This window comes from Dromaius novaehollandiae, chromosome 1, assembly GCF_036370855.1.
Source record: "Dromaius novaehollandiae isolate bDroNov1 chromosome 1, bDroNov1.hap1, whole genome shotgun sequence".
Classification (NCBI taxonomy): domain Eukaryota; kingdom Metazoa; phylum Chordata; class Aves; order Casuariiformes; family Dromaiidae; genus Dromaius; species Dromaius novaehollandiae.
In genome coordinates this window covers 103,428,654-103,455,752 of record NC_088098.1, presented here as the reverse complement: position 1 = coordinate 103,455,752, position 27,099 = coordinate 103,428,654, and the positions used below count along the sequence as shown (strand labels likewise).

At 46.3% G+C, this 27,099-nt stretch overlaps 1 protein-coding gene across 1 annotated transcript; it reads right to left on the bottom strand.

The window, feature by feature from the left end:
• Positions 1 to 565: 565 nt before the first annotated feature.
• Positions 566 to 26,827, bottom strand: LOC112979270 (T-lymphocyte activation antigen CD80). Its single transcript, XM_026093296.2, has 6 exons — positions 26,298 to 26,827; positions 13,617 to 13,964; positions 10,641 to 10,925; positions 8,441 to 8,563; positions 5,270 to 5,393; positions 566 to 3,294 (listed from the first exon to the last, which is right to left on the bottom strand). Exons 1-5 carry the CDS (start codon positions 26,392 to 26,394, stop codon positions 5,287 to 5,289), a joined length of 960 nt encoding a protein of 319 aa, XP_025949081.2. The 5' UTR covers positions 26,395 to 26,827; the 3' UTR covers positions 566 to 3,294; positions 5,270 to 5,286.
• Positions 26,828 to 27,099: the final 272 nt, after the last annotated feature.

Genomic DNA, 27,099 nt, shown 5'->3' with positions numbered 1-27,099 from the left:
AGCAGCCATTTTTTGCTTTATTTCCTGCTAAGTTAGCTCCCTGCACTTCCTCATTTCTCGTAATTGAAGCCACTGTCCAAAATGGGTTGTGAAGAATTGGTTCAGAGCTTATTTTTGAATCCAAATGTTCCTTCCAGGAAAAGGCACCATGATGAAGTTACCAGTCCTCCACTGTCAGGGTAACTAACACAGATAGGAGGGATACAGCAAGAATGTCTCACACTGGATTTTATTTTTGCAGTGAACACTGCCTTTTAGGGAGGGAGAAGAAAGACCTGTTGCAGGCTCTGTGTCTACCAGCATAGCTATGCTGCTCAGTTAATCCCCAACAGATTGACAAAAATGAGGTATGCTGAATTTACAAGTCTGGTACTTGAGTGCTATTTTGTCCTTGCTGTTGAGCGCACCAAACAGGGCTGGGTCTTGAGCCCAGCTCTAGCTACTGTAACACAGTTTTGTTAGCCGGTTCCACCACCTACCTTGACGTTACGCAGTCTACTCTTTAGTGGCTGTGAAATGGTAGCTGAGGCTCATGTGAATAATTGAGAGGCTCTACCACTTCCCAGCACTTAGAACAGACATCTTTTATTACTGAGGAAAGGATACAAAGTTTACCATTTAACTTTCAATACAATTAAAGGAGAAATACCAGGAAAAATGTTATATACAAAATACTTGCAATAAACTGAGAGCAGGTCACCTGGTACAAAGACCCAGATACTAAGCTGGACAGGTCTCATGGAAACCATTTGTGTGCAATTCACTGAAAATAGCATAAGGTAATGGAAAACATGATTCATACTATAAGTGCTTAAGAAAAAAAAATAAAAACAAAAAAACAAAAACCAACCTGCCCCCCAAGTAAATAAAAACAAATTGATGCTAGACATAGTTGTCAGTGTGAAATTTTTGGTTTACTTTAGGAGGAGTTATTTAAAGTGTCATAGGAGTCTGTGGTGATGTAGAAAGGTTTGGCAGTGTGCAGAAGACGAACCATTCTCTAGAAGTTTGTGCAGTCGGCAGTCAGGAGCAGAAGTCAAGCATGGGATGGTCAGAAGAAAAGCGCTGTGCGTGCACAACTGTCAGAGCTGCAGGATGGTTGGTATGGTGGAAATGTGTCGTAGTTATAGCAGGCAAGAAAGCACAATGTTGAAAATGAGCTAATTAAATGCAAGAAAGGGTATTCAGCATGCAAGAAGCTGGTAGTTTGTGCTGGAAAGAACAAGCAGAGATTGAAAGAAAAGGAAAGGTATGAAACGCATGAGACACCATTTTCCTGGCAGCCTGTATACCAAGTCCTGCAATAAGGTCAAGCTGCCTTTGGCTAGCACTGCTTTCTTGGCCACCTCTGTCCTGTTTGCAACCAGAATGCACAGGTGCAGAGAGTGTCACCCCTGTGATGCTCATTGGTGGTCCGGTAGCAACCTTACTTTCTTTCTCTGTCAAAAAGCCCCCAGTAAGAATGTTTTTAGGTTTTCACTTCATTTCATACAGTGGGAAAGCAGTAAAAATAGCTGATGAGGCAGCATGACTGCAGGACTAGAAAGGGAGCAGTGTCTGTCTTATTTTTCACTAGTGACTTTTCCTGATCCCTTAGCCTCTCACAGCTGAACCCCATAAACTGCTTTTAGTGCTCCTGTTTTCTGAAGCAATTGCTGTCTCAATACATACTTGCTAGGAAAAAAAAAACTGAAGTGACTGGAATATGTCTTTGCTGTGCCCTAGTAAGGTAAACTCAAGCAACACAACATCCCACAAAGAGGATGGCATGGTGTTTTCAGACTTTTGTCTGCCCTGCTAACTGTGTACAGTCACATATGATAAGGTGCTGCTTCTGTGCCATCCCTAGCAGTAGCTGCAGTACAGACTGGCTGAAGCAGTAAGGGAATGGATACAGCTTGCAGCAGCTCAGAGCAAAAGAAAAAGGCAGCAACTCCGTCATACTCAGGGAAGGGTTGAATTAGGTTAATATGTATGGTTGCTCAGGAAGCTTGTTGGGGCTTGGTTTTTTTTCCTCTTTTCCCCTCAAAATGAGAAACCATTTTTTTCCTACACAGTAGGCAAGAATATCACCCAGATCAGCTGAGTCTTAGCCAATGTTAGCATCCTGCAGGGAGCTTCCTTCAAGTCCTGACTGGGTACAGAGAACACTGACAGACAGCAGCATTCAAAGCAAAGTAACTGTGTGTTGCTATGAGAGACTCAAAAAGCTGGAGAACCAACCCTAACATATTTCTAGACAAATGTACAAACAAAAGCAGACTTATGAGACCTATAAAGCAAGGCCCTGAGTTACATTTCATTATATTAGATACATGTAAGATAACCGCCGAGTGTTATGGGGCTTTACAAGTGCGGATCAGAAGAAACGCATATAAAAGCTTGTGTAATTGTACGCGCACGCACGTGCATACGCTCACATGCACCATCACCAGTGGGTTGGACTGTGTCAGCTGTGCTCCTGCATCTCTGAGTAAGTTATTGGAGGAGCACATCTCAGTACCTGGGTTGGCAAGGCTATCCTTTCAGGAGAGAAAGGTTACGAGAACTTCTGCCACCTCTGTAGACAAGCAACATTAGTTAGCTGTGCTGTCAGTATGTATCATAAAAAAAGTATCACAGCACTGCAAATAAGTGTGAGGCTTATATTGCCACCTTGAGATGCTTTTTCCTAAAAAGTGGCTGCATTATATTGCCTCTATAGGGGAGAAGAGACACATATCTGTAATGGTCAAATCCGAATCCAAACTCCTCCAGCACAAAGAACAGTACCGGCAGCTATCAGTACTAGGCTGAATATAAAAGGAGTTTTAGCTGCTCCCAGTTACAGCATGGAGGCACAGCCTGCTTTGAGAGTCTGCATTGAGTTTTGGGTGTCTCCCAAAGGCCAGCTCCATGTTACTAAAGGGGGAGGTGGACATGGGCTATCTGCTAGAGCTCTGCAGGCCCCCTGATTTTCACAGAGGTAGCATCAAAGCCAAAGTATCCCAAACCCTGGAATTGGTATACTGGAGCAGTGCAATGTTGACAACATTCTTCTTGTACGCTGCTGTAGGAATATGGAGCATCCTTCGGGATGCAGTTCCAGCGACTGCATTGTAATGTGACCACCCCACAGCTTCTGTAGCATAGGTGGGCTTTTCTGTTCATTCACACAAGATAATCTTGTCAGTCTTCTTGAGCAGATTTTTCTTCCTGCTGTCATCCCCTTTCAGAGAGCCAAAGGGTCACTGGAATAAGCATTGCTGTAGAGAACAGGGGGGACTGCACTGTAGAATATACAGGATAGGAAACCTAAGGGGACACAAAGGAAAGCTTTTATTTTTTTTTCCCTTCTTAATCCTAAAGGTAAGTGAGAATGATGCAGAGACAAACAGGGATCACCTACTACCGTCCACAAGAGGGCTCCTATTACAATAAAGACAAACAAGGTGCTGCATGCCTGTTCAGAGCTAGACAGCTCGAGACAGGCGCTGCCAAGAGTTACAGACTGGCTCAACACTTGCTTACTGGGAGAGCCTTTGGAGCACACAGAAGATGCCCTTCCGCTGTGAAGCAAGGATGACTAATGAACATGCTACCCTATTTAAGCAGCAATAGGACATGGCTCAATGCATCACACTGTTATGAGATTACAATCAGCCACTAAGGAAGCAATATGCTTTTCTAATGCACAGCTTCTATCTCTGTTCACAGATAACAACCATCCCAGGCCCTGGAGCTAGGAAACACCAGCAATTTACAAAAAAAAAAAAAAAAAAAAAAAAAAAAAAAAAAAAAAAAAAGAAAAAAAAAGGGCAAACTTTTATAAGAAAAAGAAATGCAGCAGAATGGATTTATTCAGTAGGTGAACTCCCACCAGGGAGCAGTACTCACAAAACCCCCAAGAATTCATGCTAACCAAGTTTTTAGTATCTGTTCCAGACAGGGCCTTCCCCAGAGGAAAATATGAGTGGGTGGTCAGGTTTGGAAATGAGAAAAGTGGCCTGAATATTTTCCCCTTCTTTCAGTCTCAAGAATTTCAAGCCTTTAGATTACTACAACACATAGCTTGAGAAATTCATGACTTCTAGGACTCTACAGCTGCTACCATAATGTATCCCCCGGCAACTCAGCATGCTGTGGTGAGAGCAGGAAATACAGTCACCTGGATAATAATATCAGTACTAACAATTAACTGATGATCTTTTCTTCAACCTCTTGACTTGAAAAATGTCTTTTTGGAGGACACAACCCTGGACACAGCTGAGCTTTCAAGCCAAAATTAATACAATGTTTTGTAGTCATAAACCCATGGTAAGCCAGCAGTTGCTATACCATCCTTCAAAACATATCATATCAAAAATAACCTCTCTTAAAACATTGGAGTGTTTCTTGGGCAAGCCTTAGATGGGAAACTTTTCCTTCTCCTTCCACTCCTCCAGCTGCTGAAGGGAATGGAGATACCTCAGAAATGGACTGGCATTTACAATCTTATTTGGAAAGCTGGAGTTGTTCTCTCTTTCTTCATCTCTCCCTCACCACCATTTGGTCAATCCTTCTTAGTTTCCGTGAGCACTGATGTCTCCATCTTTATTCATCAGATTAGGCACATGGCTCACAGGCCATTCCCTGGAAATAACCTCTGGTGGGGGGAAGCCACTTGTAGGACCTGCAAGTTACAAGCTACTCATTTATGAATCCAACAGGACAGGAACTAAAAGACTGCCAGTTCTTAAATCGGAGGCCCATAAAATGAGCACAAGGGCAGTGGCAGGGAATGTCACTGCAAATCCTGACGGGATGGGATGGGATGACCTTGCTAGAAACCCACCTCTCTGATGTTAACCAGCTTCTTTACGCAATATTAGAAGAGACATAGTCAAATCCATCAAATAGTCTTTCTTTCTCCTCTCTCTCTCTCTCTGCATCCCCATTTAGTCCCTGAAAGGTGATGCTAATTAAGGAAATGAATGCCATGAAAACTTGCATGCAGGTCCCATTCATGGAAGAAAGCTGCTCAACAGCGCAGGAAGTCAAGTCCTCTAACATTTTTTATGAGATTCATTTCTAAAAATCATACAGAATCAAAACAATGCAATGCCCCACAAACAACAGGAGCATCATTCCTCCAGCTCCTGGCTGGGAAACACCATGTCTCTGAGTTTGCAATAGGTCCCTACGGCTTTGACCCTAAAGAACATACATAATTTTGTGAGCTAGCCTTGCATAAGAATCTAATAATATTTGAGAATCTATGTGCCAAGAGAAGAATGGTGAAGAAAACTACCTGCGAATGTGGTCTGGTCATACAGATGACGTTTCAGATGTCACTTTAGAGAGTTCAGCGGTCTTCATACTTTCTTTCACATCTTCTTCCTCTGAATCTTGAGGCATACAACATTGAGAACAGACTGGAAGACAAAATCCCTCATTAATACCTGGAAATCCAGAATACGTAAAAGTGCTGGATCCAAATGCCTTCTTCAACAAAGTAGAGTATAATTCAGAGTGGGGAGGAAGGAGAAAAGAACTCATCATAAGAGACTAGATACAAAGAAATCTTTCAGGGCTAGATACTTCCATTTTTTTTCTTGTCAGGACTTACCCTTGCAGTGCCTCTGAATATAGCTACCCCATAGCAATAGCCTGACCTGATAGAAAGCACTATGAAGTATATGATATCTATACAGTGTCATGTGCATAAAACATGCTTATTAGCACAGAGCTGGGACCACAGCCTGGCACAAAGACAGGACAACAAATGCTAAGACAAGGTCAGAAGGGAAGAAATGGTAAAAGTTACGTGTCACTAAATGCAATTTACATGCCAAATGAGTGGAAGAACATGAGCCTTAGTATAAAGAACCAACAAACTCTTTCTATGCTTTAAAAGAAGTTAAGATAAAACAGGTCCCTTTAGTATTTCAGCATCTATGAATGACATGTTTTTATAAATCAAACTGAGTCTCTCTGCCCTGCTATGGCAAGTTTTGCTTGCAGAAACTTCACAACATGCTTGCAGAAACTTCACAACATTCATAAAGTATATTCCTTATACTACCTCTAATCTTGGTCCTTTGTGTTAGATTAATTAAAGAAAGATCCAGAAAAAGAAAAAAAAAATCTGGAGATTTTCCATTCTTAAGTTACTTCAAAGATAAACAAGTTAGGCTATGAGCTCCTCAAAGGAAGTAGTGTGAACCTCACCAAAGCACCTACCTGTTTCGGTCACCACCACAATCATGCATCTGAGAACCCTTATTTCCATTTTGCTCTTTCTTTCTATTCTTCCATCCCATACTTCAGCTCCTTGAAGTATGGCTGTTTAAACTAAGAAACTAAACTCTTAGCATTAAGGTAGCTCCCAGTCCAGATTTCCCTATGTCAGAGCAACAGAGGCACTCTCAGACCTGTTCTGAGCTCCCACAGTATCTCTTGGAAGGTGAGCTGTAGTAACACCAGCAGGAAGCAGCCTCATGACGGATGTTTCCCTTCCCAGACAGGTGGTAATGCATAGCAGCACTGAGGTGTAACAACTGTTCAAACTGGGAAGCTGGTCTGAAATGCCAGCTTCAGTTTTTCACAGCTTGGGTCTAGTCTGAAAAGTGACTGTGCAAAATAACACCATCTGACTCAGCAAATCTGCTCCCTGTGTGTGTTAGGAATATGGAACTGAGACAGAAATTCCAGGTTATGCAGCCAAGCCCCCCTTGCTACTTCAGGTAATCTCGTTGTACCACATTGGTGCTACAATGCTTTTTACACCTCTCTTAGAGGTAATTTGATTTTCTGTACAAAAGACCATCTCAGAATGCTCCAGAATCTTACTACTTTACTGGTAGGGAACCTGTTACTTTCCCGCCTGTATTTATTTAGAGCCAAATCTTTGGACTTCAGTTCATTCTCTCCCTTAGTTAGAAGTTCAGTGTCCACACAGCTAACAGTATAGGCTGGGTTCAGTTGTGATTTGCTTGTTTTCAACCTGGTTACTACTTTCCCATCACCATAGCCCCAGAGAACAGGATGGGAGAACCAACACTGGTGTCATGGAAAAACATGAGTAGAAAATGGGGTGCTGCACAGATGTAGCTAAGAGAGGGTCACTGCCTTCCAGAAACTTCCTTTCTTTGTGCTTTAGCACAGAAGAAAAAGAGCCCAGCCCAACTCAGTGGCCACACTGGTTTTTATAGAAGTGTGGTGGGTGAGGAGGGGAGAAGGAAAACACCACCACCTCCATGCTTCTCACTTGTGAGTGACCCTGCTTAAAACTGAAATAGAGATAGCAGAAGACACAAGTATGACAAACTCACAAGTGTCCCTAAGTGAACTGAGTCCCTGCTGCCTAACAAATTACCTCTTTCTAAAGGGGGATACCAGTGCTACTGTGATGAGCTAAGATACTCAGACTCGTGGCTTTTGGTTTAAATGGAGCTAACATAGACCATTCTCAGTGTGGGATTCTTGATTCCAAACTTCACTTCCCCTGTGACCTGACAGCACTTCATTGGGTGATATTTATAAAGTGTTGCAAGGTTTGCTATCTTTCTCCAGGGCTGCTTTTCAAAGCTACTAAAAGGGTGCAGATGGGACACTGATTGCTGTTGACTTCCAGTACTGGCTGGATGCCTCACTGCCTGTATAGTTCCATTAGATGTCTACCCACATCTCTAGGGGCTTTCTGGCTAGGTTAGCCTAGATGTGATTAGGAGCAACGGATGAGATTTAGAGCCACAAAAAAAAAAAAAAAAAAAAAAAAAAAAAAAAAAAACCAAACCCTAAGCTGCCACCTAACCATGAGATGCCTGAGTGCCATTGAAGGACTCCTGGACACATCTAGAGTTACTGAACACTTCACAGAGTGGGACAGGGCAGTCCGCCTGTGCCCTTGTGGGTTCCACAAAGAAGGCAAATCCATCTCTCCTGACTGAGATCCTAGTAGGTGACAAGTTCCCCTAAAAGTGAGGTGTTGCTATGCTCAAGTCCTTTCTGTGGCCTTAGCATGATATATTTTTGTAACTTGGCCCTGTGACTTTTCTGAGGAATTGTCCAAGTAGGGTGCATAGAGAGTTCCCATTTTGAAACTGTCAGTCCTCAGCTGTATCTATTATGACCAAAATTCTTTGCATTTTCAAGCACTTTAAAACATAAAAGTGGACCTTTGTGTATCTCTCTATCTCTGTTTACCCCTGTTCTTTGGGACTATTGCAATTTGCTGACAAAACTCCCAATCGCTCCTTGAGTCTCAAACCTGAACCCTGGTGCCGCTTGCACATAAAAATGTAGGAAAGTCCAGAGTTGGTCTTAAATTTTGTGACAGTAGATGCCGCATAGAAAAAAAGGAAATGAGAAGAAGGTACAAAAATATCTAGTGTGTCAGTGCAGTTTCTACAAAAGGTATTTTACAGAGTTTCTCCACAAGCAGAGAGAGACTGTTTTTTGAAAAAGGAGCTATACTTACCATGCCTTGGGAGGAATTTTGCTGCTAAGGTGACAGCCAAAAGGAAGACGATAATGATGATGCTTGAAGCAGTAATGACATTATAAGATGGAGGTGTAGGGGGAACACAGGCTCTTCTTTTTTCTGACAGAGAAGAAATAAAACATAACTGAAGGGCCCCACATCATACTGGCACTTTCATGTAAGAGCAGGTATGTGAATCTTGGTGGTTCTGGCCAACTTCCAACTCAGATATTCAGCCTGAAAATATACTTATCCAATAAAAAAGCAGACAAAGCTAGCACCTAAGCTGTAAAGGCCCTTCCATTCCCCTACATTTGTTATGTGCTGAAATTTTTAACACACCACAGAGTCCTGAATGCTGGATGTCTGTCCAGAAAAGGATGGAGATAGGCAATATCTAAAAAAAAATACATAAACTCTTTTCAAAGAAACTGGTTAGGCTTGGTGGAAAACTCTGAGCCCATATGTAGAAAGTTTCCATTCTCAGAGGTTTTCTTGCTGTTTTAGGCAGTTTTATGCCTAATTTGTTCCTCTAAATTCACAGGTGACAGGAGATAAGATGCATTAAATAGACTGGAGGTGTCATTCTCTGCATGACAGCAAAAGAGTGTTGGGGCAGAGCTGAGCTTCAGCGGATCTGGATCCTTGGGCCTTTCATCATTGAAGGCAGCCATTCTGCCACTAGGAAATTAGAATAGATAATGGGCCATTCTTGTACAGTTCAGGGCAACCCCAACTCAGCAGGAGGACAGACTTGATACATGCTCATAGGTCTTCAGATTTTCATCATTGCAGCTGGCACAATTAAGCAGCATTCAGCTTCTAAGACACTAGCCTGAGACCCTCTACAATCTGATCCCACATGACCCCACTGTGTGGTTTCCCTCACAACTTTAAGCATTAGCTTTGTCTCCTATGCTTACCAGAGGCTGTAGTCTGGAGCTCTCCGTTCAGAAAAGACTCGTTTTGAAAACCATTTCAATCATACTGAAGTGGAAGTGGTTGCATATCTTAAATATTAAAAGGTGGGGGCTCTGTGACTGCTGTTGTCACTGTTGATTCCACCCTCCTCTGAGAATTTGTGTGACAACAGTGTGTTATTGTTATTACTTTTTTTGCTGGTCTCTTTTTCTGTGTTGTACAAAATTCTTAAGATTTTTCCATTACCATCTCTAGGGAGGTTATGCACTACATCCAGCAATAAGCAATATTCATCAAGCACTAGTTTCTGGCATTCTTCCTGGAGCTGAATGGCACCTTTCCTCACAAGTCTCTTTGATTTTGGTAAGATTGTTTGATGAATAAAGTACCTAGATGAATAAGGTACAATTCCCTAGGAAAAATAGTTCTTGCATTCTCTAGCTTCCCTTGAAAATGTCCATATCTCTGCAGTCAAAACATGAGACCCAAAGACATATTTTAAGAGACTTTTTTGGTAACAATATTAAAAAGAAATATTTCTGGCTTTAAGAAATTTCTTTCAGATTCCTTTCTACCACAAAACATCTGGACCATAGTGTGCTGCCTTGCTTCATGCTGTTTCCTCTCGTCCCTTAAGCTTTCCAAAGCACAGGCTTATCTATTATTTTATCACTTTTAAGCCAAGCACAGTGATGTAAATTTTATCCATACGAGTTAGCCCCAGTATTAAATACATGTATGGAAGCAGAATTTCCTCCAGACCCCAGCTGGCAGTTTCTGACACTGAAGCAGGAGCAAACGTGCCAGTTTGTTAAATGAGGAAATTCTTTTTAAGTGTAACATGTGGCTTTTGAGGCACACACATTTCTCAAGCCCGTCCATTCAAATGCCAGGTCTGTGTCACACAAGTGGCAGCAGGACTGTGCTGGTACAGATGGGCACTGGATGATGGGAATCCCACCTTGGGGAACACTGAGGCTGACACCACCAGACCATGATGAGATCCAGCTGCTCAGTCAGCCCAACCTGTCATGACTCACAATGAAGCAGCAGGAAGCCAGGGCCATCTTCTGCTTATCAGACACTGTCATAACTCTACTTTCCCACCCCTGCTGTCTTACAGCCATTGAAATATTTTGGTGTGCAGCTCATAAGTGGGCTGGTTAGGCCATCCCCGCATGAATAGATACACAAAATCTGCCACTTCCTCAGAGGGGTACCTCAGCAAGTTCCACAAAATATTTCTGCAGCAAAGTATAAGTAAGTAAAAACCTACTCAGAAGCAAGCTAGTAGACTTGGCAAAGCCATTATACTCAATGGAGCAAGTGAGGCTGATGTCTTCAGTCACGTTGAGCCACAGGTTGCCAGTGACGTTGTATGGGCTGATGCTGGACTCAGACACCCAGGTGGCATTCCACACCATGGACACGTTGTTGAGGACTCCAGAGATTTTAGGTTTGGGGAAACCTCCATGAGAAGAACATCTTACCACCACCTCATATGATTCACAAGAACTAGTGCGTACTACTTCTGTTGTTATGCTGGGCTCACTGAAGTCAGCTGAAGCAAGAAAGAACTTTAGTTACCATTCTGCCAGATAACACAGAAAGCTGCAGTCCTAGTCACCCATGGTCAAAGCGAAGACCATGCCCCCCCAGGTGTTTTCCCTGTTACTCAAGCTATTGTAATCTGCATGGCCCTTCTGGTGCCTTAGCATTCTTCCCATAGCCTCCACTGGATATGGTGTTGGCCCTCACTTCCTTACCTGTCTGGTCAGTATCCCAGGGGCCACAGATTTCATGATCCTATCTTTCGAGTACCGCTTTTTCTCTCTACCTACAGCAGTTTGTGAAGGAAGGAGTTACAAAACAAGTAGGAAAAATACAGGACTGAATATGAACTGGCAGAATAAAAATTTGTATTACATGCAGTGATGAACAATTTCCTTTTCCCCTCCCTCTTTAGACCCTTCCCAGTCATGGGCTCACAGAGGCCCCATCTCTGGCAGGAATAGAGGTGAGTCAGATGTTGGCCTCTCAGCCAGGACAGGCAGCAAGAGACCAAATTACATTTTCTGTATGACAGTCCCTCCAGAAGGCCCAGCTGAGAGCAAGACCCAGTTGTACTACTCACTGCAAAAATATGTTGCAATAAATGGATCCTCCCCTAAAGAATACAGGCCATGTTTTAACCACACATTTTTCTCAGTGCCAAAGCGTGTTTCCCACCCCCGCTACTTGTTCCATGCCTTCCCTCCCTTTCAGATATATTGGTGCAAGCATATGTGAGGCTTCATGGTGAAGCAGATGAGAAAATTGGTCTGAGTGAAGAAGGAGAAAGGTGGTATTGTTAGCCTGGATCCCATTCATGACCTGGTTCACTGCGTGGCTCTGAACAGTTGTGTTGGTGCAAGTGAGGAGGCCCACGGGTTGCAAGGACCGCCTAGAGTGAGGAGGAGGCAAGGGATGGCACAGGAAATATTTAAGGCAGCTCTCACACTGGAAAAATCTCTTTAGGTCCACAGCTTTAGCAAGAGAGGTGCAGGTCAGGAGAAGCAGCTATGTGTGCAGTTTCTAAGTCACACCAACACCACTGCTCCAAAGGGACCAGATCCTCCCTGTCTCCCTCCCACCCCCATCAGCTTCAAGTTCACTGCTCCCCCCAGTCCAGTGTCATCCCCAACTGCAGTGAGGCCACACAGAGAGCTGCAGCAGTTTACTGGTCTCACTGCGACACAACCCTTTTTGGAGCAGCTAAACTTTTACCTGGAATAGCTCCCGGTCTGACTCACCATCTGACCGCAGGACTGTGAGGGTCTACACAAGGTGAATGGCCCATGTACATGGGCAGGGTAATGGGGAAGGGGAAATGGCCCCCTGAAGTTGGAGCATGGTCTTTCATGGCTTAAGGATTGTGAACTCACAGTCTAAACTAGTGAGTAATTGTCTGCTGAGCAATATTGATTTGACATGCAGTCTGCAAAGTCACTGCACTGAACAGTCACCAGGGGTAACAACTCCCAGCTTCTCCTGGGGCAGCTGGACTGCAAGAGTGGAAAGCGAAGGAAGCTTTCCCTTTGCTGAGCCCCACATTAATTGATCCTTGTTTTCCAAAGGGAGGAAAAGTCTACCACAATTATTACACTGGGCCTGTTAGAGCACAGAGATGTCTGAAAGGGAAGAAATTGGAAGAGGAAAGGATGGAGATCTGTCATTTCACATTTCTCATGCAGTTAACTCTTCAACCCTCAGCAACATTTACCTCCATGGCTGGAGATGGTTCTGGCAATACAGCTCCCTTTTTTCTAATCACTGGAAGAATCAGTGAACTTGTGTCCTTGCACATATACCCTATATTTCTCCAGGTAGGCAGACAATGGCCAAACCTCAGGAACTTGGGTTTTTTTGTTATGAATCTCATTCAAGATGAGGGATGCTTATTCACTGGCTTTTCTAGAACATTTCTGAAACTCTTCACTGCTAAAGGTATTTGCGCTGAAATATGTACACATAAATGTAAATGTATGTACAAATATATATATAAAAGTTACCAGTATCTCTGCTTTTGATTGAAACCAACCACCACAAAGATAGTCAAGCAAATGGAAAATAATGTCAACGGAACTTTTTCTAGCCTCCAAGAAAAGATTCAGATTCGTTTTGAGCAAAGGGACTTACATTGTTTCTTCAGGTAAAAAGCCTCAAAGCTCCAGCTAACCTGGACCTTAGGCTCTGGAGCTGTTTTGCAACCTGCCAGTCACCCAGAATATCCTTGGCCCCTCTGGGGTTTGACATAGGCCGGGGGCACTGCTGTGGCTGCGGGGAAGCAGTACCAGCCCATTCCTCCTTTGGTTTGGGAAACATTCCCCTTGCACCCAGGGACTGGTCTTAGCTTTACCCAAAAGACAGCAGGGGGCAGAGGTGGCCCAGGGTACAGACCAGCCATGGTACCTGGGAGAGGTATCCCAGGACAGGCCATTACCAAAGAGGGAGTCACCCAGGGGAAGATGGGGGGGCTGGTGGTGGGAGACAACATGCGAATTTTCAGTACCTGAGGTAACTTCGGAAAGATGATGGAAGAGGCTGATGGAAGGGAGATAAAGGGGACTTCACACGCCTTCTGGCTGTCTTTCGGGCTTCCTGATGAAAATGAGGTCTGTCTGCTACACTATAAACTAAGCTTGTAGAAGTGTCCCTTATCTCCAGAGACTGTCACTGGAAAGCCTCAGATGATGGGAGGCAACCCACCTACCTGTAACGAAGAGGGTCACAGACTCATCACACACGATGCGGGGTACAACTGAGTTCTGCGCAAATTTGAGATGCTGAACTACACACTGGTAGGGGCCATTGTCCACTATTTCCACGGGAGAGATCCACAGGGTGAGATTCCTGCTGTTGAGCTCGGTCCGATTGTCATACCGTTCATTTTCTGAGATCTTCTTCCCCTCTGCGTAAGCAAGCACTACCTCCGTGGTGTTCTTCTGCCAGTAGACCCGGTAATTACGTAGGCTTTCTACGCTGGGTATTTCATGACAACAAGGCAGGCCAACTTTTTCCCCCACTTTGCCTTTGGCCACTTTTTTCTCCACCGCGTAGCCTAAGAGGGAGCAAATGAAGGCAGTGAGATGGTGGTATATCCTTGTACCAGGATCTTCTGCAGAGAACTCACCTATTTCAGCTCTTGTCTGCATCTGCTCATCCCTGTATCCACAGACTAGTTTACAGTTCCAGCTCCGTATGGAGGGGAGCCTACCTTGGCAATACCTTTTCTGTGATTTTGCAGTCCCGCTTATAATTCCAAGCTAGCAGGCACACAAGGATTTCAGCATGCATGGACTACCGAAGGCAAAGGCAGGAGGGTCACCTGCCTGAAAAGAAATTTTGCTGGCACCTTAAAAAAATGCAGCTCAGAGTAAAGAATTGCCATGATAGTCATCTGAAAGGAGAATAATGTACACTGCACAAACTGCTAGTGTCTAAACATCTCCTCTGTGCTCCCTTTTTAGAACTCAATGTTAGGAAAGCCCGTATCATCTTTTGTTGTATTTTCTGCACCCCAAACAGGGCGACAGTGGAATATTGTTTTTATGTAAAGGAAAAGAAACTTCCAAAATCCCTGAAGTCAGATGCAATCCTACAATAGTAAACAAAAGCTAGAGCCATGGTTTCATCAGCCTCCAGACAGAACAATTTTGCCCAGCCTAGCTAAAAGGAATCTAAGGCCCCTGGTCCTCCCTTGGGATCTTTTGCAAGCTAGCAAAGACTTCCCAGAACTCCTGCCCAGGACACGTGCTGGTGTCATACCTCAGGATACAGGCATTATCCTACAGTATCAAGTAGGGGCTCTTGCAAGGAGGAAATTAGTTACAGCTTTGCCCAGGTTAGCAGCAATCCCCTTGCTTCACATTATGACTTCTTTGCACGCTGTTCCCGTGATCAAAATGACTTTCCCACCCTCCTTCCTCTTCTCAGTGGGTAGGCTCTTGCAGGGGTAGGGAGAGGGGAGTCCAGGGGGAGCCCAGAGAGGAGCCCCTGGCTTTGCTGGAACAGAGACACAGTACTGACAGAGCGGGAGGTTACAAGTCTCTTGCACTTCATTGACAAAAAGCAGAAAAATAAGCAAACAACTGGGCTCAAAAAGGAGAAGATTCAAATTCCCTTCTCCTTCCCTGCAGAACAGATGATAAGGAATGTGTCTGAGAGAGACAGTGGGAGAGCCCTGAACAGGGAGGATATTACTGATGTGCAGAGCGCGATGCTGACCTTCAGTGGATGCGAGATCCCACGCAAAGTCTCAGCCTTAAGTGTGAACTGAACTTTTGGCAAAGGCGAGTGGCACCCACCCGCCGGTAAAACCTGCCTGATGCTGGAACACGCGTTATTTTTATGCAGTACGGGGCAGCCACCGCATACATGTGCACAGAGAGGAGCTCCCAGAGTGCGACTGGGATGCTGTGACATCCAGATTCAGCTGAACTGTTCAAAACAGCCAGAAGCCTGTCACCTGCCAGGCTCATTTGCTAAGCAGTGACTTGCAGACCCTTGGGATGCAGTCAAATAGCAGGCAGCAGGACTCCTGCAGCATACGGACCTGTGTCCCAGGCTGCCGCCTGTGAAGTGCATTGCAGTCCTCCAGCTGCGGGTGCTGGAGGGAACCAAACAGACACTTGTTCTTGGGACAGCATCATGGGCTGCTAGATGAAGTTCAGCAGTCACGAGGCCAGACAGAGTGCCTGAGATTGAACCTGAAATCAGCATCACCCCATCCCCTGAGGCACACCTATCCCTGCCCCACCTGTATGCTTTATATCAAATTGGTAGGAAACACTGAAAAATACTGGAGAGGTCCTGGCAACATTGTTTTTATATTAATTAACTAAAATTTGATACATAATTAAATGAACAACTTGTCATTTAACTCTCTGTCCTTCCCTCAGGCATTTCATTGGTCTTCCAAAGGGGAAAGAGCCGATAGACGCGGATACAATTTTTTTTTTCTTACTAGCTGTACTTCCTCTTATAAAAGGCTTAACAGATGAAGATCAACCAAACTGGGGCAGATCAGGAGCCCACTCAGCCCACTGACCTGTGTCAGCCAGCAACCAATAGTAGAATAGTAGAAAAATGGTTGTTACACCCTACGCAGGATAAGAACTGCCATACCCTGCCAGCCTTCGGCAAGCAGGCATTTAGGGATTTCTTGAGACTGGCAATTTAACCACTGCTGATAAGCCTATCTTTCACGAATGGGTCTTGCCCCTTTTGGAACACACGTATATTTTTGGCTTCCACAACATCCTGTGACAATGAAGTCCACAGTTAGATTACATACTGTGTGAAAAAGCATTTCCTTCTGCTTGCTTTAAAAGCAGCCCACTTTAAACTGTGTTTCTTGAAGTTCCTCCTCCTGTGTGTCTGCATGCTCTTGCGCATGTATGTGTGTTTGTGAACATTTGTTTTTTCTCAGCCACCTCTTTGCACATCCTCTCAGTTCAGCTCTTACCATGGCTGGAGAGACTTCCAACAGCAGCCAGGGAAACTGGGTTTGTGGACCCTGGCAACAATACCGCAGTCAAATACATGTTTTCTATTTGCTTTTGCAGTGATAGAGGAAGAGTAGGCGTACTGTAAATGTCAGGGTGACATCGCATCATGAGTTGCATGAGGTTCTCCGTGCCTTGCCCCTAAGAGTCTCCTTTGCAGCCAAAAGGAGAACAAAAACCTCTTCGGCAGTACATGTGCATGGGCTGGAAACTCCTGCTTATGTCACATCTACCCTTAAAAGGCTCTGCACCCTTGAAACTGCAACCTGAATGCTGCAAGCCTGAAGGAACCGGAGTCCATGAAGAGTCATTCAGCCCCGCAAAAGTCCCCTTTCACTTTAAAGGTGAACTGCAAAGCAAAAATGAAAATTGAGTTCTGTCCCATTTCTGTGCTGAATGCTGTCTGTAATCAAGCTGTGGGGGAGGTATCCACCATGGAAACAATTTTTAATGACTCTTCTAGAAAAAATGTTACCTCCTCTTCCCACCCCCAGTGAAGTCCACTTGATCACTTGATACGCACTAATGGTGGCTACTTCACTGGAGCCCTGCAACGTGTGACAACACCGAACCATTGCAAAGGCTGACATTCTTCTCCCTAGGCAGAAAAACACGTTTCATTCAAACTATTCCCATGCTGCAAATGCCCCACAGAGCAGGGCTAATTAAGAGCAGAAAGGTGAGTTCAGAGAAAAAGCATCCTTTCTGGCTTGCCCTGAGAGCCAGAACCTGCTGCCAGGAAAAGTAGGAAAGCTGTTGAGCCCTTATCTTTTAACAAAGATCCCTATTTCCTTTATCCCTTGCCCACCCAATTTTAGAAATTCCCAAAGCCGCAGAGAGCTTGGTTTTCCAGAGCAGCACCCACAGCCAAATAGTATTGGGGAGCTGACCGTCTCTGGGACAAAGGCATGGCGAAGACATTTGACTGACCTGGCAGTAAAAGATCATACAATGCTTTAGAGAAGCAGCGTCAAACTGTGAGAAACCTTCAATTAATTCCTGGTGAATGGAAAGCCCAGTGCCATTCGCTCTCCCCTCTGTCCCCCATTTCTCTGTCCTTCTGATCTGCTTTGCCACTCTTCTCTCTTACCTTGCGCTACCTCTCTTCACACTAAACCCTTGTGGCAAAACACAGGAAAAGAAGATCCTTCTTGTTGAGCCTGAAGTCCTTTGACTCCTCTGTGTAAGCAGCACATAAGACAGCGGATCTGCACACTTTTTTGACTAACAGTTCTGCAAAAAGCTCTGAGGCAAATTGTCAGGTTTTTACACCACAAACCGAGCACAGTTGTGAACCGGCCCTCCAAAATGGGGAGGGTCAAAACAGCCTCGCGTTGTTTTTCTCCGCCAGCTGCCCTATACATCCTTGCAACAGTAGCCTGTCTTTCCACTCTTAGTTTAGCACCAAAACTGACTTTGTCCCAAATGGCACACACGGGGCTCCCACTGCAGCGGGCACCTTCCCCGCCCTGCACCTGCGTGAGGGCCACGTGTTGGATGGAGAGCACGACCGGCGGCAGTGCTGGGAGGGGGCGCACACTGTGCCCATGAGGCAAGGATTCCCTTTTAACGGGGCCGGCTGGCCGAGGGTAAGGTCTCGCAAAGGTGCGGCTTTGTCCCAGCAGCCGTCCCCGGGGTTTGGCACGGGGAAACGCAGCCGGGCGGCCTGCTAGTCTCAAGGTAATTCTCAAGTTCAGGCCTGTCATTTTCTCGGTAGCACATTTCCCCCAAACCAAACTTACAGGAAATTTGTGAGGATTTCCAAGCAGGGCAGATAATCAGTTTAAAAAATTTTTTAATTTTGAAAAGCTGGGTCTTTGAAGAACTAGAGACTCCCCACTAGTCTTTCCTTTGTCCCAGGTGATTTTACCAGCGAGGAATCAGATTCTCCCAAAGCTTTTCACAGATTTAAAATTCAGCATGTGGCTTCTGCTGTCCTTGAAGAAATGCTTTATATTTAAGCTAAATCTGTGTTGTGACTAATTCTTATGAATATGTTGATCACAGAAAAGACCCCATAAGATGCTCAGATAGTTTCTACATGGAGCCACTGCGACATTTCAGCAGCGCATAAAATTACTGCCTTCCACTGTGTTTGACTGTAAAGGTCCAGTGGAGTGAGAAAGACCGCATACGGACAGGGAGAAGCGAGCGCTGGCAGGCCTAGCTGGCAGACCTCTTTGAAGTGCCTGTGACCGAGTATTAACCCGGGCATGAGTGCATGGGAAACCCAGGAGCTTTCTCTCTGGACTTTACTTCGGCATGCAGGGAGGTATGCAAAGGGAGGTCTGAGCGCACGGAAAAAGGAGGAGCGGTCCTTTCACCTTGCACAACCCCTAGCACAAGCTTTCTGTCAGGAATTGCAGGCCTGCTGCTATCCTTCAGCTGCTCCCTGCTGCCCTGATAAAGCAGAGCAGCTGCAAACCAGATTTGGTTAGCTCCTGTCGCGGTGAACTCTTTGCTGGTCAGGTTCACTTACTCATCCCAAATGTGGTGAAAGAGAAGAGGTGAAGGGAAGGCTTCCTAAAGAAAAACAGCTCCGCATCTCATCTGGCGGCAATTCCCTTCAGTCTCAGCTCCTCATACATGCCCAGACTAGACAAACATGCCTGCAGCAATTAACTGATTAATTAACCCAATATTACAATGATGACATGGCAGGACCGGGGTAGAAAAACGGCTTGAACAGGTTTTTTCAAGTTCGGCCCTGCTTGCTTTAGAGCTGTAGCCCGAGGGCGCCCTGCTGAGGGCAGCAGCGCCAGGGCACCAGGCTCCTCACAGGGCAGCAGTTTAAGGTGCGCTGCCTCACTTTGTGAGCCTCCTATCTCAAGATTTTCACATTCCTTTTAAGCAAAACATTAACCATGACTTGTCCAGCTTATACTGCTTGGTTTGGCAACAAATGCAATAACCCCATAATATTTTGGGACTTTTTGTCTGGCTCCTTTAACAGCCTTCATTCTGTTTTAATGCAGTTTTGTTTTACATGCAAAGAAATGCAAAGAAATCCTTGAAAACATGAAGCAGCTGTGAAAAGCAAAGGATATCTTCCTGAGTCTACAGACAAAATGATACCATGTCTCTGGGGGTGGGCGCTAACTCCGTTTCTTCCAGCTGTGTGTTAGCTCAGGACCATAATGATGAGAAATAAAAAGTATCAGCCTTATTTGTCTCCCTTAACTTGTTTGGATAAGAAGTAATGTACTGTAGTTAACACTCATTTTAGAGAGATTCACACAGCACTCTCAACATATGTTGGTGTCAGATGTGGGCCCAGTTTCTTAAGAGACTCACTACTCCTGTCAGATCCTATTTAAACCCTCCCTCCGACTGCTGCTTCACTTGCAGGTTACAGACAAAACACTGCATTTTTCCGAGTCTTAATTGCTGCTCACCACGAACTAGATTCCATGCCCGTGGTTGATCATCTTTACGCCGCTAGGGCCAGCAAGGCAACCAACCTGGGGAGGGAATGAAAGCAAGAGCTGCTACTGAGTCACTGCTCTGTCAAAAACCCAGCTTTAGGGAAAAGGAAACTCGGTTAATCACAAAAACTTCCAGGATCTGTAATTAGCAGCTAAGGACATGAGAGGGAATCTGAAGTACTCTGGTGAAGGGACCTGCAGCAGCTCGGTGGCAGCTCCAGCCAGCCACCACCCCTCCCTGCCGCTGCGCCCAGGACGCGTTTCGGTATTTCTTGAGATACGAATCTTCTGCTTCCTGAGTCACGAGGGCCCTGCACCGGGACAAGCCCACCACCTGGGTATGTCCAGCCTGCTTGCTTTGTCAGACGAGTAAGATCGCAACGCTTAACATCACAAGCCAGTTGGCAAATTTCTCACCTCGGCATGAACCGAGATGTCACTGCCAAGTGGGGAGCTGGAGCCAAGAGGCCAAAGCACTTGGGGCAGGGAAGGGGGACATTTCCACCTACCTTCCCCTTTGCTGTGGACCCCTCTGCGTGGATGGCAGCCCCAGGAGGAGGGTGCATGTCAGCAGGGCCATCAGGGATGGGAACAGAAGGGCATTTTTGAGATTGGGAAAGGAGGAACACTCTTTCTGAGCCTTCCCCATTCTCTGTTCCCAGCACCGGGAGTGGGTGAGCCCAGCCAAAATAAAAAAGGACGAAGGTGGGAGGATGGGGACGTTCACTCAGAACTCAAATCTAAATCTAGATGCCCTCAGAGGATTTGCATATTTTGGTTCCTGCCACGAAGAGCTTCCTAACACTGGCTCTTTTGGGGCAGAACCTAGATGTGGCAATTGTGTGAGACAGGCCTTTGGGAGGGAGGGTGGCACACAGAGACAAAAATAAATATGTTAATTTTTTCCCCTGAAGATTTTGTCCCATGCTGACTGGATCATTCTGTACTTCCTCTGTATTTATCTCTGAGCTGAAGACGTTCTCACATCATTTTCCTAATTCCCTCAGTACCACTGCCACTGCTCTCCTTACAGTATAGCTGGGGAAGCTGAGACCCTCCCCGCTGCTTAAGGCCCAAGTTTTCCTAAGTGTTTGTGAACTCTTGCTGCCTCATCTGCTCCACAGGTGGTCAACCCCCTTTTGGAGCTCATAGAAGGCGAAAGTGCCCAGCAACCAGGAGAATCAGCTATCATACCTTCCACATTAGCCCACGCAGAATTACAAAATTACTTTTTTTTTTTTTTTTTTTTTTTTTTTGCATCTAAGTGACTTGCCTACAGTAATAGCAATATTTACCAGCACAGCTAACAAAGCTACAAGCCTGCCTGCCATTATCCTGTTCTGAAAACAGCTCAGTCCCTGCTCTGGCACTAGCTCGCTAAAGCTCTGCAGTCGACAAGCTTGACCATAACCCTGCAGCTGGAGGACTGGCTGGAGGAAAGATTAAACAACGCTATATAGAAGTGCAGCATGGCAAATGGTAATAAGCTGAAGGATGAATCACGAAAGGAGAACAAAGCAGTCCAGAGGTTTCTGAAAGCTACCAAGACCAGAGATGGAGTGAAATGACAGAGACTTGGGCACGGACCGCTTGTGGCACTGCAGATAATAGCTGGGAGCATCGCAGGTCAGGCTAGCGTGGGGAAGGGACACCCTCAGCTGATAGGAAGCAGTGTCTAATGGTGAGATCTATTTAGACTGAAGCACTTTCCTGAGAGCAGGGATGAAATCCTTGTCTGTCAGGCATTTAAAAACCACACCAGAGAAGGCAGTAGTGCGTAAAGGAACTTGCCTAAACAGTCTTTTCTAACTTTTCATGTGATACGGTAGCAGTGTGGACTCACCAAAAAGTGAATGTATTTTGAGTGCAGTAGAGCTAGAGATGCCAGAACTACCCAGCAGTCAGCACTTTTATTTTCAGCCAGGGAGTCCCCTGGGACCAATGATATTTTAAAAGCATAACAGTGAAAAAGCAGAAGCAAGGTTGTGGCATTTCCACGCTGGGAAAGATTTACATGTTCTCCAATGAGCTCCTGAAACTCTTGATAGTGATGTCCCTCCAAGAGGATAGAAAAGCTACAATTAAACATAAAGTTCCTATATTTAAAAACAGAAAAAACCTCCTTTTGCGAAGCAAACAGACTTGACTGCATTCTACACATTCGCCTCGCCACCTCAAGAAAATACCGCATCTGCATGCATGCAGTGCTTGGAGTGGGAAACGTGTTAAGAAGGAAGAAGAATTTCTCTGAATATGGAAATTCTCCTCCAGCCTGACAGTTAGATGACAAACTTCACTGATCTCACAGCTTCCTCACACAAAAAGAGGCTCCCCTTTCCCTTCCAGCTTATATGTTCCCTTTGCTTTCCTTGCAGATCTCTCCAGAAGCTGGTTCTACCCACTGCTTTGTGGGTGTAAAACAAAGGAAAAAGGAATCCCCTAAGCTGGGAGTTGAATTAGCTCATCCAAGGAGCAGGTGAGTGCTATGACTAGTGCAAACAAGGGGAAGATCTTGCAGCTGGAAGCAGAGGCAGGAGGAGCAGGACTGCACCTTTCAAGGGCAATGAACTGTTTGGCCACCTCTGCTGCGCTGTCTGCCTGTGCCCCTCAGGATGCAGTTTCATGGTACACGAAGTCTGGTGTAAAAGCAGACTGCCGCTGAGGAGCTGGGGGGGGTCTTCCTGGCACCTGACAGGCGCTCACTCGCTTTCCTTGCTGGCTGGCTGGCTTGGTTCAACGCACTGACTCAACAGAAAACTAAGCCGTCAAAAGGAAGGTAGTGGGATAACCCCAGTGGTGGCAGCCTTCATTTATGCCAGATTAATTATGCCATGAAACCACACTTGTAACTCAGAACTGAGGTAGCAACAAGCAGGAAAGGTGTGAGGGCGTACAAGGCAGCAACTTCTGCTAATAGCCCACCACAGTGTTTAAAATTCAGCCCAAAACTTTGCATGTTAAAATGCAAGAATGTCTGATGCTGGTATTGCAAAAAGGTTACGAATGTGTCAGTGATCCAAGAAATGCAAAAAAGTTATTGGCCTCAGAGTAATGTGAGCTCACCGGAGCTATTTGGGTGCGTTCTGGAAAACGGAAACAATGGGGGTGAAAGAAGCATTTACAAACACTTTATGCACGCACATACACTTTGATTGTGTAAGAATTTAGCTTGCATATGTTTTAATTTTATGGGTTTTTTAAAGAAATCTTTCATGAAAAAAACAGGAAAAGTAAAACAGTCTGTAAGAAAAAGCAATAGTCTTTAGGTAGGTTTCTATTTCTCCAGAGAGGCTGGGCAGCGGGTTTCGCTCTGGATAGACAGACAGAGAGAATAAGGAGTTCCTTCTTAGTTCTGCTGCTGTTACTTTTTAACCAAAAGCATTTCTTTTCTGCATATCTGGAAAGGGAGGAGACAGAAACTCATCTGAAAAAACTCAATTTGCATCCACTGATCAAGTGGGTAAATCTGGTACCTCAGGAGAAATTTCTGCCATCTCTGTCATACAGTCTGCCCTAGACACAGCCCATGCTGGAGCTGGCACAGAAGTTAGCCACAAATCACCTAAATCTCATTGCTAGTTACTTCAGTATTTGTGGGTGCCTAAGAAGCAGGTAATTTTTTATAACCTCGAGACTTTGTCCCTTTCCGAAAGCTAGCTCTGCCCTGAGCCCTTCATTGGCAGTAATGTGTGAGAGGGGATTCCCAGAGCAAGGTACTTGTGAGCAAACATGCTTTTTCAGTGCTGAGGGAAGTGGATATTTCCCCCCCACCCTCCAATAACTCAGAAACTCTATAGGGATTTTCCTCAAAACTTCCCAAAAATTTCATGACTGGGAACAAACAGAGGAATGGATGGTCTCCAGTCGGATGCAAAGACTGTAGAAGGCCTAAAAGGAACCTTCCGTCGACATAAAACAGGGACCGTTGGGTCCCTGCAGTCATTGCCTGCTCCACATTTGCACACAGGACAGGGAAAAATCATACTGAGTGACATTAGCAACACTTTCCTAGTATAACAACTGCAAAGGCACTGGTACAAGCCACTGTGACTGAGACCATGGTGATCCTGAAATTAGTAGGTAGGTGTGGAGGTACCACAGCAGGAGAAAAACAAGCCCACACGGGATACTGGCAATGTATTCAGACCCTAACCGCCTGTAAATAAATAAGAGGGTTTTTTTTCCCATAATCAAGGCTGTTCTGCCACTTATCCACTCTGCTGAGACAGTAGGGTGTTCATGCACATCAGTGTCTCCAGCAGCAGATGTCATCTCAGAAACTGCTCTAAGTCACACTAACATCTCGGTGGGTCACCTCAGATGAACCCTAGGGCAGCAAAATTAAGGGGAAACAAACATAGCTGCATAGTTTGGGCTTACACAATTTCCTACACAATATAGTCTTCAAATCATCCTTTTAATTACCCCCCCCCACTACCTTTAATGCCCTTTACTCCCTATGATGACAAAATTCAGCCTGACATTCCCCGTGTTACTATTTTACTTGCACATGGTATGCAGAGAGTGCCTGCTGTCATCCTAATAAACTATTCGACCTTTTGGAGCTACAGCATGAAGGTGTGCAAGCACCAGGACACCTGGGCTGAACCCTGGGAGGATGTAAGAGCAGCCACAGGCTTTAGGTGCTCACTTCAGCTGTGCCCTGATGTGAGCATGAGCATGGGGTCACTTTTGAAAACAAATAAACTGAAGACTTGGGGACTTGCTTAACAACACTTGGGAAGTCACTGTCAAGGCCAGGACTGACTTCCAGGGTTTCACCGTTTTGCCACGATGAGGTCAGAAGGAGGTGTCTGTGGTCCCTGTGGACGACCTAGGGAAGGCATCATCTGCAAGCTTTTAACATAAAAAGCTTTTAACACTGCTCCTACATGGGTACCATATGCACCATGTATCGTACAGGTCACTAATGTGGGAATGCCTAGTTTTGACGAGAAAGGTAGCATGATGTCTAAGTGCATGTACAGAGGGAGAAAGAAAACGCCCTGTCCTGCTGTTGTTGTTATTAGTTGGCCAAGCAACCTGGCTGCTGGGGCACCAGAACTTCCACAGGCTCGTAGACTGGGGAAGAATTTAACTCCTATGCCCCAGAAACTGATATTATTCTTTAAAATAGCTTCCCCCTACCTCTTGCAACATTAAACCCTGGAATTTTTACAATCAGCCACATTTAGAAAAGTCAGACCTCTCAGCGACAGGATTACCCAACCCTGCTGGCCTACATGCCTTGTGTCTCCCAACCCAATGGCCTCTGCCAGCCGATTCCCGAGCCCTCAGGGCCACCATGCTCCTTGCAGCCCCCGCCTGGCAGCGCGGGCTGTGGCTCTTCTGGAGCTCACTCTGGGCTGCTTGCTAGCTAGCCGTTTCCATGCAACATGCACAGACCCCATAGCTTTGACAGAGTCTACCTCTGTCAAATTTGTGCAGCAGATCCAAAAGTTATGAGCAGGGGCCTAAGAAATGGACAGACAGCTAGGAAGTATGGTAAACTGTCAGTTCCTTAGCAAACCATGTAAAAAAGAATGGTAACTACCAAAACTCCTAGTTTTCTAATAATATCACACTCCTATTTATAGTACTGGATATCATCCTACATCAGACTGTATACCCAAATATTGCCCATCTTCGGTCTTGGAATCAGAATCCTTTTTTTAAAAAAAATTATATGTGACTGGCAAATAACATGTGCCCGTTACTACATCAATAATATCATGCAATCTCTTAAAATACTGAGAAACCATTTTGCGCATGGATGGATTATTTACACATGCAGTCTGTGCAAAAATTATCCGTGTGTTTGGTGTGTGCTTTGCAAGCACAGAGGTGAGGGAAGGTTGGAGGGAAAGGATCTCAGGAGAGGCGGTCTGGGTGGCTGCTTTCCTTGCGGGCGAGCTCTGCGATTCAGTCCCTGTTAAATGCTCCAACTTGTGTTTTAGGGTTCTGAGACTGAAAAAGTGAAACTCAGTGGGGAGCATCATGTATCTCCCGGTCTCACAACATCAGCACGAAGAACTTCTAATTTTGCGCGACTTGATTTTTAATCAAAGCCTCAGCTCACCCCGGGTTTGCTCCAGAGTATCATTAGCTACAAAGAAACACTAAAACCGCCAATAGGCACAACCAGTTTTGCATCCGTAACAAATCCCAGCTCTTGGAGCCAGTTTTGTGCTGTTTCAAGGTGAGCGTTTCATGCAGCCGAGGAAACCCATCCCAAGCCTCCCGAGGCCGGCGGGTCACCTGCCCTCCTCGCGCCCCAGCCAGGGGGACCCCTTCGCCCCCAGCCCAGGGAGGCGAGAGCAGAGGCTTCCCCTCCAGAAACGGCCCTGCTGCGCGGAGGCTCAACCTCCAACCCGGCCCAATTTCGGCCTCGGCGGAAGAAGCCGACCTGCTGCCTGCCCCGGTCCGTGCGCTGCCCCGTCGGGCGCCGACGTTTCTCCTTACCGAGACTGACGAGGCGAAACACGAGGAGCCCGAGCCAGAGCCACCTCTTCAGCGCCGGTCCGGACAGCGGCAGCCCAGGCTCAGGGCGGCGCGCCATGCTCGCGCAGCTCCTGGGGCGGCAAAGCAGAGCGGCGCGCCCTCAGGCAACCAGCAGGGCACCGGCCCCCCGGCACCGAGGGCCGCCACCGCTGCTGCCCCCCACTTCCTGCCCGCTCCTGCCCCGGCGCCGCTGGAGGGAAAGGGCGAGTGGCGATCTCCCCTTGGGCCTCCCCAGGCTGCCCCCTCCTGCTGCCTGCCCTGCCTGGAGGAGGGCGCCCCAGGGGCGCGGGGTACCTGCCGCTGCCACCCCGGCAGCGAGCGCTGGCCTCCCGTGTGCCCACGGCCTCAGCGGCGCGCCACGGGGCCCGGCGTGGGGAGGCTGATGCTGGGCCGCAGCGCTCGGGGAAAGGCCGGGTGGCGCGCGGGGCCCTCGCCCTCATAAGTCACCACAGGCCGCCCACAGCTTCCTCGCGGGGCGTGCGTGACGCCGCCCCACGGCCGCCCTTGGGGCCTGCCACCCGCCCTGCCCAGGGCCGCCCCACCGGCGCGGCCAGGCGCAGGCTGTCCCTGGCTCCCCGGGGTTTTCCTTCCTTTCGGAGCTCCCCAGTGGCGGGAGGGCTCCGCCAGCAGCACGCCTCTGCCACGCACAGGCGTCTGGCAAGGCAGATGTCAGCGGTGATTTTTTAAACTGCAACTTAAAATGCATTTAAATGTAATACCTGGTGCCGCTTCAGAAGCAATCCTGTGTAAAACTACATTCGAA

What these genes read in the sequence shown, in the direction of transcription:
- LOC112979270 (XM_026093296.2), bottom strand. Translation starts at nt 26,394, where the DNA reads ATGGCGCGCCGCCCTGAGCCTGGGCTGCCGCTGTCCGGACCGGCGCTG. An exon ending in GTCTACTAGCTTGCTTCTGA is followed by an intron (nt 8,564 to 10,640) that starts GTAGGTTTTTAC and finishes CTTCTCTGTCAG; the next exon opens with AAAAAAGAAGAGCCTGTGTT. An exon ending in AAAATTCCTCCCAAGGCATG is followed by an intron (nt 5,394 to 8,440) that starts GTAAGTATAGCT and finishes TTTGTCTTCCAG; the next exon opens with TCTGTTCTCAATGTTGTATG.